General features: G+C 41.9%; 1 protein-coding gene across 4 annotated transcripts in view; it reads right to left on the bottom strand.

Annotated features, from left to right (window-relative positions):
- The window catches only part of AGO2 (argonaute RISC catalytic component 2), a 117,217-nt gene that overhangs the window by 45,128 nt on the left and 58,078 nt on the right, over positions 1–14,011 (bottom strand). For all 4 annotated transcript variants that reach the window (XM_046642058.1, XM_046642057.1, XM_046642060.1 and 1 more), the window contains exon 3: positions 1,556–1,676. In XM_046642058.1, the coding sequence (XP_046498014.1) occupies positions 1,556–1,676 (121 nt within the window). The remainder of the gene's footprint in view (positions 1–1,555; positions 1,677–14,011) is intronic.

Genomic DNA, 14,011 nt, shown 5'->3' with positions numbered 1-14,011 from the left:
CAGAGCACGGCAATTCCGAGCTGTACTCCTGGGCCCTAAGACTGCCCGGTCTGCTGGCCACCCAGATGGGCGAAATGAGCCTAGTCATTTTAAGATTATCATTAAAAAGTCAGACAGAGAAAGACAAATACTATAAGATTTACTCATATGTGGACTAGGAAAAAACCAAAATAAATGGACAAACAAAACAAAACAAACACACAGATACAGAGAACAAACTGGTGGTTACCAGAGTGGGTGGGGGGCGGAGGGAGGCGAAATGGGGGAAGGGGGTCAACTGCAGGGTGATGGGCATTCGGGACTTTGGTCGTGAGCACACTGTAGTGTGCACAGAAGTCGAATTATAATGTACACGTGAAACTTATTTAAAAAAGGAGAAGAAGAAAGGGGAATTGCAAACGGGAAGTCTGAAAATGCCTGATATATCCAGGACTCATGTAAATGGTGTGGTCAAGAAAGGCTAACAGGACAACGGAAGTTTTATCTTCCCCATCACAACTGGATTCTAGAGGCAGAACTAAAATTAAAAGCCAAATCCAGGTTCATAATATTATCCACATTTGGTAATCACAACCTACATGAACACCTGAACATTTAAAAAAAGTGATAATTTCCTTCCAAACACAAAATGAACAGGCCTAATTGAGATCTCTAAAAATAATAATAATAATAAATTATCATTAAAATGCAAAAAAGCAAAAACCCAGAATGCCGTAGAGAACGTGCGGGTCGCAGGACAGCAGCCGGAGGCCCTGGAAGCGCGGAGCTTGCTGCCGCTCGGGGAGCCGGGGCTTTAAGAAGCTGACTGTGTGGGCCGTGCTCACAGGGCGTCGGCTTTTCTGCTCTCGGTGGGATGGTTGTTAGGTTACGAGAGTTTTGTTTTGTTTTAAGTTCGTGTGAACATTATTTCTGAGCTGAGTCTCTGCTCTTCTATCATAAACAACACCCATCATCACCATAGAGCAGCCCATTTGTCGAAAGATGTGCCAAGAAGTGACAACTTCTAGGCAGAAATTTTATTACTTTTTAAATAAAGTCATGATAAGGATAAACACAATAAGAAACGGCGACACTTTAATACAGCCACTACTCCTAGGTTGACTAATTATCGTGATTATTATTTCAGATGAATCACAGGCTCCAGCAGATGTTAGCTTTGTTTTACTGCCACTATCACACGCATCTACACCTATAGGGACAGGCTTCTCCGTGCGTCTTTATAATCCCACCACGTAACCCGGGCTCCTGTCTGGTGGTGGTTTGTGGCACGTGCGTGCACACGTGCATTTTACATTTAAAAGTTTAGTGGCTTCAAGAAGTTCTCGACTCCCATCTCTGAACCCAGCCAGACAAGTTAACCCTCTATCGTTGAAAACCACAACACCCGAAAAGTAGTTTTTATGGATCTCAGGATGAAGCACATAGTCAGTTAGTGGCTCTTTTCTCCTAGGTGAAATGATTTAGTATGTGACAAGAGGAATAATTAACTTAACAACACGCTTGAATTTTACTTCACTGCATATTGTTTGAGTCAAACGCATCTCTGCAGATTTACCTTATCCCTCCCGATTGGGAGGGGCATCGCCGTGTAGAGGTTCTTTCTTCCATCAAACACTGGTTTCCGATCCCCAAAGATCTGTGTTTTAAAGTGCTGGACCATATGTTCCACTATTTCCCTGAAACAAGGCAGAATTTGAGAAAAATGTCAATAAAATCAGAGAAATGGTATATGAGGATGACATTCTTCTGACATTGGTTTATAAGCAATTTTATAAGATCTATGGCTCCTTTTAGTAGCAAGACTTTCAACTTTCTTCTATAAAGAATCAAACTGGAACCTTCAGTGGGTTTCTATGCTTGTTCGTTTAGTCACTCAAACATCAGAGAACTTCCTCCACGCCAGGCACTGTGCATGCTACACACAGCAGATAATAGATGCTTTCAGAAATTCCCGGAGGCACCGAAGAGAAGACTAGAACGGATGGGATGACTGTTCCCGGAGCTGTGGGATTAGACACCATGCACTTTGCTGTGACTTTGCAGGGCCACCAGCCCATGCACACAGTTCCAGTCCCCACTCGGTGGACATCAGGTGCTGGCTCGGCCGTCAGCTGGGCCGTGGGCCTTGCTCTGGCCACTTTGGCAAGGTCAGAGAACGCGATCTAAGCAGAGGCTCTCCTGGGGGTCTGTGTCATTGGCTTGGCTTCCTGTGCTCTTGGGATCCGCTGTAAGAACGACCCTGGGTACTGCTGCCTTTTCAGTCTGGGCTCCAGAACAAAGACCTTGAACTTGACTCAAAGCCTAAGTCCAGCCTGACCCAGCTGGCACAGTCAAACCACAGCTCGCTTGCTTTGAGCTTGAAACGGATGTTTGTTGCTCTAAGTGTCTGCGATTTTACTGCTGTTTGCTCCTCAGACATTACAGCAGCAGAACCCCAATGAACACAAAGAAACCGTTCCGTGGTAGCGCTGCATGAGCCCGGCACGCCCGGGGCGCCTCCCCGACTTGGCCTGCCTGCCCATGGCTCAGCAGAGAGGCACACAGAAACATGCTCTGGGATGACCAGAGGCAGCTCAACCATCCTGCTGGCTCCAAGGCTCAGGTAAGAGCAATGCTCGCCCACCTGCCCTCTCTGCACGTCTCTGCCCCAGGATAGCCTCACTTAGCACATCCCTGCCAGCATTTAGGGGGAGTTTTTGAGGCATTTCGATTCAACTCCCCAAATACCTGACTCTTCTTATACACAGCGCCCAATAAAATACACAAAGGACAAGCCAGGAGGCCTGCCTGGCCCCCAAAGGAAACATGCAGAGGACTGATAGCAAACAGACTGTTAGAGGCTCAAAATCTCAGTTGTTATCAGGAAACAGCAGCTCAGGGGAAGCAGTAAAGAGGGAGAGATGATTCCGATAGCAGGGAAAGAAGTGGGGGCAGGGGAAGGACATGGGAAAGATGCCCCCGGGGTGAGATCCGAGCTCTGCCTTGCTGTAAGGGTCTCTCTCTGGGGAAGAGTCTTGGTCATCTTTCAGGAAGCAAGAACCAGAAATTCATTCCATTCCTTTCCCAGAATACGAGGAAAGCTGGCCTAAAAAGGATTTCCTCGTTCAAACTGGCTTTACCCAGTTGACCTTCAACCATGCTAGTCACAGGAAGTGAGTCTCCGTGGATCCAGCCAATCCTGTCCGAAACACCCACTGCCTGGGGAGACCCTGGGGCAGACACAGCCTCTCGGCAACACTTTTTCTGGTGGCTCCACCAGGAAGGCACCAGGCCTCTGAAACCAGCAGGGAGATCACAGCCCGGGCAGGCATGAAGCGCCAAGGATGGCCAGGGCAGCTCCAATCTCCATCTCTGCCGTTCCCAACCAGATCTAGGGCGCACTCCCACCTGCGCCTCCATATACTACTCCGGGCCACAAAGACATGCTGTCTCCAGAACACTGCTCCCCAAGCAAGCTTCAAGGACCCCATCTTCTTGGTCAACTCAAGGTCCAGATGCCTCTACTGGAGAGTTCCATCCACATTCAAAGAACAAATCATCCAAGCAAACTCAAATTATTGTGAACAGAAATTAAGAGAGCAGATGCCCCAGCTTATTTTACGAGGCTAGCAAAGCTTTTATTTCCAACGCCTACAGGGTGATCACAGGCCAATCTCACTTATAAACACAGATGCAGAAACAAAGTATTAACAAAGAGAATCCAGCAACATGTTAAATATAATATATTGCATCAACAATGAGCAGACACCCAGAAAGTTCAGGTTTAACATGATAAAAGTAATTCATGTGAAACAGACTGTAAAAGTAAAAGCTAAAGCTATAAAACTTCTAGAGGAAAACATCAGAGAAAAATCTTTATGAATCCTGGAATAGACAAAGATTCCTTTGAACATAAACAGTGTGAATTGTACGAGAAAAAATTAATAAATTTGACTTCATCAAAATTAAAAACTTTCACTCTTTAAAAGATACTGCTATGAAAAAGAAAAGACCAGCCACTGACTGACAGACAATACTCGAAACACACACACATATATCTGACAAAGGACTTGCATGTGTAATATACAAAAAAAAATTCTTACAACTCAGTAAAACAAATAATCCAATTTTAAAAAATGGGTAAAAGATTTGAACAGGCACATTGCAAAAGAAGATACACAAATGGCCAATAAGCACATGAAAAGATGCTCATGATTAGCCATCAGGGAAATGCTAATAAAACCACCAAGAGACACCACCACACACCCACCAGAATGGCTAAAATTACGATGTCCGACCATACCCAGGGTTGGTGAAGGGCAAGAGGCAGACGGGGACAATGAACTCTCACACATTGCTGCTGGGAATGTAAAATGATACAATCACTTTGGAGAAAAAAACGTTTGGTCATTTCTTATAAGATCAATATATGTTTACCATACCATCTTCCAGTACCTGGTAATTACACAAGAGAGATGAATACACACAACCACATCAACACTTGTGTGCAAATGTTTACAACAGTCCCAACCTGGAAACCACTTCAAGGTCCATCTACCGGTGAACAGACAAACGATAGGACGACCTTACAATGGAATGCTGGTATTCTATTGTATGAATTATTAGTACAAGGAACACGATGGTTGTATTTTAAAAACATGCACAGGGGAAAAACCCAGATATAAAGCAGAACATACTGTATAATTCCATTTATATGAAATTCTCTAACAGGCAAAAACTAATCTACATGACAGGAGGGACTTCAGTGGCTGCCTCGGGGCAGAGGATGAGAAGATTAACTGCAAGGGGGCAAGAAGGAACTTTGGGGTCATCAGAATGTTCTACACCTTGATTGAAGTGGCTATTACACAAGTGCATACATTTAAAGCTCATATAACTGTATACTTAAAATGGATATATTTTGTCGTATATAATTATATCTCAATAAAGTTGATTTATATTTTAAAAATCAAATGTAAAAAAATTTTAAATTATGATAATCTCAAAGATGTGGAAAATTTAATAAAATTCAACATCCGTTCACATTTTTTTTTAATTAGCAAACCAGGAACAGACAGGAAAGTCCTTAATCTGGTAGAGATTTCCCTCTGGGATTCACAATAAAACAAAATTGCTGCTCTCGCCACTTCTGTTCAATCTTGGGCTGCAGGCCATGGTCACCAAAGTAGGGTCAAAAAAAGGGAGAAGCATTGTAAAGGAGAAAAAACTGCCGTTATTGGTGGACAATTAGGGCTGTATTTGTTGAAAATCCACAAACACTGCCCCCTTCATGAAGACAGAGCCCCTGCTTTGTCATCTGGGTAACCGCAGGGCCCAGCACACAGTGGATGCTCCACAAATATTTCCTGAACAAATGCACACATTCGTTCCTAGTACTAAGTCTTTATTCATTCATTGGCTCATTCATTCATTCATTATATGTTTTCAGGGGAGGGACGCAGGAGGTGAGGCTTTTGGATAAAGAGCCCAGAAGAGCAAAGTCAACCATCAAATAAATCTATTTCAGTGATAAAGCCCCTGGAAACTGAGTCTCATGCAGAAAGGGAATGTAGAAAGGGGCTGGGAACCAAGCATACAGGTGTGCGTGCTGCCCCGTCCTCCCCATCTCTCCGTAAGACTAAGATTCCCCACAAAGCTTTGGTTTCCAGCAGTAAACATGGAGTCACATTTTTTCTTTTCCTAAGAGACAATCTTGTAGCCACTCTGATGTAAGTTTCTTAGAACAGCAGAGGAATTTCTAAGTGATTTGGCTATACAGGATGGTCATATTTGGAAAGATAGATTTAAATTATTTTATTGTATAATGCAACTTAATAGCAAATCATTTGCTACGTTTTCACACATGTTCCAGAAATCAATGGACACCCTGTACATTAACCTCCCCTTTCTCCTTTTCCCAGCTTCTAGCAAGAAAGTCCCACCCTCTACCGCCCCTCTCTACCCTGAGATTGCAGAAAAGCAGCCAAACCAGTATGGTACTTCCTAACCGCAGCAGTGTAAGCAGGTTACAGCGCAGAGTGGATGCACGCAGAGTCAAATGTGCAGGGAAAAATGGATGCGGATAACCAGTTCCAAGCGGCATACACAATCTTGCATTTGGGAGTTGGAAACACCGTAAGACGTTAAAAAACAAAACCACCAACTAATATACCATATTCATGGACTGAAATATCCAGTTCTCCCCAAACAAACCCATTCCTTCAATCCCAATAAAAATCCAGACGGGGTTATTTTTATTCGATGTAATTTAATAAACTAATTCTAAAACGTATTTGGAAATATGAAGGACGAAGGCTAGCTGGTGCACTCTTGAAGAGGAAGAAGGTGGGCGTACGAAAGCTGCGGCGACAGATAGGGATAGCGTGGTGCTGGAGCAGGACAGACAAGCAGACCTCAGAACAGAATACAGAGCCCAGAAAAAGACCCGCGGACACACGGCCATTTTGTTTCTGACAGAAGTAGCAGAAGAGAGGACAGAGCATACTTTTCAAAAACGTGTGCTGAGGTGACTAGGTGTCTAGTATTCAAAGCAATAAAACGGAGCCCAGGCCACTTACACGTTCGTCTACACTAATGCTTACTATCCTAAGGTGAATCCACCTGTTGGCATGACTCCACTCACACCTGGCTGTGGGCTCTTCAGAGGCAGGAGGCAGGAGTCACGTCTTCTCCAGGAACACCCAGCACCCAGCAGAGTGTGGCACACAGCTGGGGCTCAGTAAATATTTGCTGAAAGAAGGAAGCTGTTCAATCCTTACAGCTAGGAGTCACCCTGATGGACGACGACAAGGGAATCCTGCTCACCACCGGAAGTGAGAGAAAGCAGCCCCCTCTCATGGGCGTGGAGGTGCTACCACCTGGTAGTGTCTTGTGCAAAACATAAACAGGGATCATGCTGCTGAATTTTTATGATAGGATGGAAACTAATTCTAAAACACGGAGGTCCCTTCCCTCCATTGACCCAGATCAACTCCCAGGGACCGGCCAGCAACCTACCCACCAACTGTGCTACCTACCTACCGTCTTTCCTCCGTCTCTCCCTCCCACTCCCCTTTCCCCCTTCCTAGCTCTCTCTCTGTTTTAACTATAGTAAAATAACTAACGAAATTTGCCATTTCAATCATTTTTACACATACAGTTCAGTGGCATTAGGTACATTCACATTGTTGTACAACCATCACACCGTCCATCTCCAGAACTTTTTCTTATTCCCCAATGGAAGCCCCATACTCATTAACACCAACTCCCCATCCCCTCCATCCAGCCCCAGGGACTTGACTTGACTAGCTGCTCCTCAGCAACTGCTCAGGGATGGCTGGGAGGACACCTGGGGATCTGTTATTCCTTGAGTTCTGGTGTTTAGCTCCTTCTTTAAATCAAGTCTGACCACAGAAATGCTAGTTCCTGGACTATGGCAGTGTGGCTTCCTGCACGAACACCTTTACTAAACGTAATTCTCAGGCCGGACACCCAAAATACATTCTTCTGTTAATTTCTAATTACACAGGTTTTACATTAATACATTTTCATTGTAAATTTCAAATGCAGATAATGCTGAAAGCCTGTCTAGACTACCTACTCATCTCAATCCTCTTCTCAGAGGGGACCTTTTCATTTTCAAACCCACACATTTACATAAATATGTAGGTACAGAAAAACGAAATATGGGGGCCGTCCCCATGCCCAAGTGGTTAAGTTCCCACACTCTGCTTTGGCGGTCCAGGGTTTCACGGTTCGGATCCTGGGTGTGGATATGGTACCGCTCATCAGGCCATGCCAAGGCGGCGTCCCACGCAGCACAACCGGAAGGACCCACAAGTAGAATATACAACTATGTATTGGGAGGCTTTGGGGAGAAGGGGAAAAAAAAGACAACTGGCAAAAGATGTTAGCTCAAGTGTCAATCTTGGGGAAAAAAAAAAAGAAATACAATGTATTATTATGTTTTAAACGTATGACATCAAACACACGTTTCTGGAGCTTGCTGTTTTCCTGCTACATGTCTTTGAGACCTTTCCTTGTAACTGTACACAGAATGGCCATCGAGTCCAGAAACAGAGATGTCATTGTATCATGACTGTAACATAACATTAATAAACCACACACAACACAGTTGTCTGTTTCCAGAATTGGTGTTCCTACTGTGAAGCTCCATTTCATTGCTGTTGACAGTTTCACAGTACTCCACAGTATGTTTATTTAACCACCCCTACTGGTTGACATATAGATAATTTCTTTTTTTCTTTCTTTTTTTTTTGCCATCACAATATTAGACATCTTTGTATATATCTCTTTGGGATAAATACTTAGAAATAGAATTGGTGAAGTCAAAGGGTATATATACTATTTGAATTTTAATATATACACCAAACCACCTTCTAAAAGTCTGGACCAACGTCCACTCCCTTCGGCGGACGGTGCCCAAAGTAAATATGCAGGCTGCAACCAACACAGTCACGCTGCACTGCACCCACCCCACCCCGGGCACAGAGTGATCACTTCCGCAGTGCTCTCCTGGGGCCACTTGACAGAGCTCAAGAGGAACAAGAAGGAAAGGGCAGTTGAAAGGTAAGGAGCACACTTCTTGCAGTCCTAGCTCATCCTGTGCTTCTAGGCAGAGTGCTGCTAATTTCGACCCACCAGCTACGTTTCCCAGTGCTGGTGGCAAGGCCTTCACAATCTAAACCAGCACAGGGCACTAGCTATTCTGTGTCACTATCTCTGTACCCACAATGATACTGGAAGCATCCTGAGAAGAGGGACCTTGCCTTATATTGAAACTCTCCTACGCAGCCACTCAGTAAAGGGTGATCGATTGTACCACCAGAGATTGAGGACACATTCAGCTAGGATTATGACTCATCATATTGAACGTAGGTGGCATTTTTCTCTCGGCCTTGCACAAAGTCCTAGGGTTGAATTTATTAAACGTCTGCCACATGCATTGCACAAGGTTTTGGGCACTCAGAATTAAGATACTGTCTTTGCTTTAACAGAGATTGCAGTGGAAGGAGAAATAGGTAAGGGGATGTGGTGTTAAGGACTGTCTTGACAGAGTTACTCCCAGGGGACAGAACACAGCATGAACTCAGCGTGCTTCTTCTGTCTTCCCATTCCACTCTGAGCTTCTCTCTACCAGCACTGACTCTGAGTACTGCTAATCGCTGGTGTGACTCTAGTTTCCCCACTGGGGACAGGAACTGAGTCTATCTTGTCCCCAACATCTCCCAATGGCGCAGTACCTATCACACGAGTGGAGGTTTCATAAACGTTAGCTGGTTGGTAGCGTGGCTGGAGATGGAAGGACTAAGTCAAGATGCTAGCACATGGGTTTTGCTAACACAAACACTACGCATGTGAATAGGCAAGAAAAGGTGATGTGCAATCTAAGGTAAAACCTGCCAATAGAAACAGACCCTGAAATGATCCATATGTTGTAATTAGCAGACAAGGACTGCTATACTGCACATGTATTACTATAAATACATTCAAGGTCATCAAGAAAAAGATGGGAACAATGAGTGAACAGATGAGAAATTTCAGCAGAGAATGTAAACTACAAAAAAGAACCAAATGCGGGCTGGCCCGAGTGGCCTCGTTGTTTGAGTTTGGTGTGCTGCACTTCAGCGGCCCAGGTTCAGTTCCCAGCCAAGGACCTGCACCACTCATCTGTCAGTGGCCATGCTGTGGCAGCAGCTCACATACAAAAAGAGGAACATGCGTGAAAACGTAGCAAATGATTTGCTATTAAGTTGCATTATACAATAAAATAATTTAAATCTATGTTTCCAAACATGACCATCCTGTATAGCCACATCACTTAGAGCTCAGGGCAAATCTTCCTCAGCAAAAAACAAAAACAAAACAAAAAAAGCAAATTCTAAAACTGAAAAGCACAATATCTAAATGAAAAAAATTTATTGGATGATTACCACAGAAGATTAGAAACTACAAACAAAAAAGAGTAAAGTGATCTTGAAGGCAGATCAATAAAGATTATCCAAACTGAAAAAAGAGGAGAAGATTTTTTAAAAATCACAGACTCAATGCAGATATGTGTTTTTAACAAGACCCTCCACCAGCAAAAAGACTATGACTCAGTGAAGGCTCAGATGATGGTTACCATTTTTTTTTTTAGCAATAAAGTACTTTTTAAATTAAGGTATGTACTTTATTTTTAGACATAATGCTGTTGCACACTTAATAGACTATAATATAGTGTAAACATAACTTTTATATGCACTGGGAAACCAACAAATTCATGTGATGCACATTATTACAGTGGCCTGAAACTGGACCCACAAAATCCTGGAGGTACACCTCTAAAGGACCGGGATAATACTATCAACCAACTCCATCTGATATTGATAGATGCCCACACTCAACAACTCCAGATACACATTCTTTTCAAGTGTATGAGGAATGTTTAACAAGATAAATCACATACTTAGCCACAAAATAAGTCCCAATAAGTTTCAAACAATTGAAATCTTTCAGAGTGTGTTCTCTAATCATAAAGGAATTATCAGCAATCAATGACAACAGGCTATCAAAAAAAAAAAAAAAAAACTCCAAAGAGTTAAAAATTGAACAACACATTTCTAAAAAAACAAAACAAAACAAAACAAAACCAAGGATTAAAGAAGAATTCACAGGAAAATGAGAAAATATTCTAAACCGAATGAAAATTAAAATGCACCAGAACTTATGGGTTATACCTAAAATCAGGCTCAGAGGGAAATTCACAGCCTTAAACAAATGGGTTGGAAAAGAAGAAAGGTTTAAAAGTGATGATCTAAACTCAAAGTAAGTAGAAGGAAAGAAAATAATAAAGATCAGAGAAGAAGAAGGGGGGGAAATCAGCAAACAAAAGAGAAAAGTCAACAAAGTGAAAGGCTGTTTCTGTGAAAAGATGAATGTAACTGATTAACCCCTAGCAAACTTGATCAAGGGCAACAAAAGAAAACACAACTTGAAAATATCAGGAATGAAACAAGGGCTTTCACTATAGGTCCTACGGACACTGAAATAACACCATAATAATTTTATGCCAATAAATTCAACAACTTACATGAAATGATAGATTCCTTGAAAGATGCAAACCACCACAACTGACATACTTGACTCTTCCAGTACAGAGGAGGAAGGAACCCTTCCCAGCTTACTTTACAATGCCACATACCCCTGATATCAAAACCTAACAAGAAAACTATAGACAATTTCCCTCAGGAGCACAGACACAAAAATTCACAACATAACACTAACGAATTAAACCCAGCAACATATAAAAATAATATATCATGACGAAAGAAATGTGTAAAACAACACATCATGACTCTCAGAAATTCAAGCTAATTGAACATCAAAAAACACAACAAAATGGGGCTGGCCCCGTGGCCGAGTGGTTAAGTTTGCGCGCTCCGCTGCAGGCGGCCCAGTGTTTCGACGGTTCGAATCCTGGGCGCGGACATGGCACTGCTCGTCAAACCACGCTGAGGCAGCGTCCCACATGCCACAACTAGAGGAACCCACAACGAAGAATACACAACTATGTACTGGGGGGCTTTGGGGAGAAAAAGGAAAAAATAAAATCTTTAAAAAAAAAAAAAAAACACAACAAAATTCACCTCATTAATTGGGGGGAACTACATGATCTCCTCAATAGATGGAGAAAAAGCATCTGACAGAATTTAACATCCAATGATGAAGATAATTCTCAGCAAATTAGGAAAGGAACACCCTCAGCCTGATAAGGGGGCCTCTACAAAAATCCTACAACTAATATAATAATATTTTATAAATAAAACAATGAATGCTTCCCCCATAAGACTGGGAACAAGGCAAGGATATCTGCTTTTACCATGTATATTCAACATTATTCATACCAGATTTCTCAGCCACCGCAATAAGACAAATGAAAGAAATAAAATGCATTAAAAACTAGAAAGAAAGAAAGAAAAAAGTTTACCCAAAAATAATGAACAAACTTTTAACATCTTTTTGAGGTATCATTCACATACCATAAAATTCACCCATTTCAAGTGTATGATTGAACTATTTTAGTATATTCACAGAGCTTTGCATCTATCACCACAATCTAAGTTTAGAACATCATCATTCCCAAAAGAAACCCCATACTCCTAGCAGTCACCCTCTCCTAGGAAATGAGAATTTAAAACGCAATTTATAAGAACATCAAAGACCTAACATACTTAAGAATAAATAAAATGAAAGACCTCTACATTGAAAATTATAATAACTGCTGAGACAAAAATAGACCTGAATAAATGGAGAATGTACTGTGTTTATGGACAGGAAGATTCAAATGTCAATTTTCCCCAAATTTATCTACAGAGTCAAAGCAATTGCAATGAAAAACTCCCAGGGGCTTTCTAGTAGAAATTGAAAATCAATTGATTTTTTCCCCCAAAGGTGCCAAGGTAAATCAATTGGGAAAGATAAGTCTTTCAACAGACCCTTACCTCACAGCATACACAAAAAGTAATTCAAGACGAAAATGGGCAGGAGACGTGAACAGACATTTCTCCAAAGAAGATATACGGATGGCCAACAGGCACATGAAAAGATGCTCATCGCTGATCATCAGGGAAATGCAAATCAAAACTACACTAAGATATCACCTTACACCCATTAGAATGGCAAAAATAACCAAAACAAAAAGTAACAAACGTTGGAGAGGTTGTGCAGAAAAGGGAACCCTCATGCACTGCTGGTGGGAATGCAAACTGGTGTAGCCACTATGGAAAACAGTATGGAGATTTCTCAAAAAATTAAAAATAGAAATACCATATGACCCAGCCATCCCACTACTGGGTATCTATCCAAAGAGCCTGAAATCAGCAATTCCAAAAGTCCCATGCACCCCTATGTTCATCGCAGCATTATTCACAATAGCCAAGATGTGGAAGCAACCTAAGTGCCCATCAAGTGATGACTGGATAAAGAAGACATGGTGTATATATACAATGGAATACTACTCAGCCATAAAAAAGGATAAAATCGTCCCATTCACAACAACATGGATGGACCTTGAGGGTATTATGTTAAGTGAAATAAGCCAGATAGAGAAAGACAATCTCTGTATGACTCCACTCATATGTGGAAGTTAAACATGTAGACAAAGAGAACAGACTAGCAGTTACCAGGGGAAAGAAGGGGTGGGTGGGTGCATGCAAAAGGTGAAGTGGCATGCCTACAACATGACTAACAATAATGTACAACTGAAATTTCACAAGGTTGTAAACTATCATAATTTCAATAAAAATTTTTTAAAAAGAGAGAGAGAAAGAAAAATTAAGTCAAGATGGATCACAGACCTAAATATACAAGGCCAAATGGTAATTCTTAAAAAAAAAAAAAAAGGAAGAAGAGAATATCTCTGTAACCTTCAGGTAAGCATAGATTCCTTGGAGAGAACACACAATGTACTAACCTCTTTCAAAATTCTATAGACTGAACTTCAACAAAATTATAAAATTCTGCTCAATAAAGGACACTACTAAGAAAGTGAAACGGCAAGCCTCAGACTGGGTGAAAATACTCCCAATATAGACTCAGACCTAGAATATATTTAAAAACTCTTACAAATCAATAACAAAAAGACAAATAACCCCCCGAATAGGAAAAAGACTTCAACAGACACTTTACTAGAGTGTATAATATTATATCATATGAGTACAATTATGGACATAAGCACATGAAAGGGTGCTCAACTCATTAGTTATCAGGAAATGAAAAGTAAAACTATTCTGAGAAGGCATGACACACCCACTGAAACAGCAGAAATCAAAAAGACTGACCATACCAAGTGCTGACAAGGATGGGGAGCAACCAGAACTCGCACACACTCCTGATGGGACAGTGAGATGATATGACCACCACTGATGGAGAGTGAGATGGTATGACCACCACTGATGGGAGAGTGACATGGTATGACCACCACCGATGGGAGAGTGACATGGTATGACCACCACTGATGGGAGAGTGACAT

The sequence above is a fragment of the Equus quagga genome, chromosome 16 (assembly GCF_021613505.1).
Source record: "Equus quagga isolate Etosha38 chromosome 16, UCLA_HA_Equagga_1.0, whole genome shotgun sequence".
NCBI lineage: Eukaryota > Metazoa > Chordata > Mammalia > Perissodactyla > Equidae > Equus > Equus quagga.
This window is presented reverse-complemented; position numbering and strand designations above follow the sequence as displayed.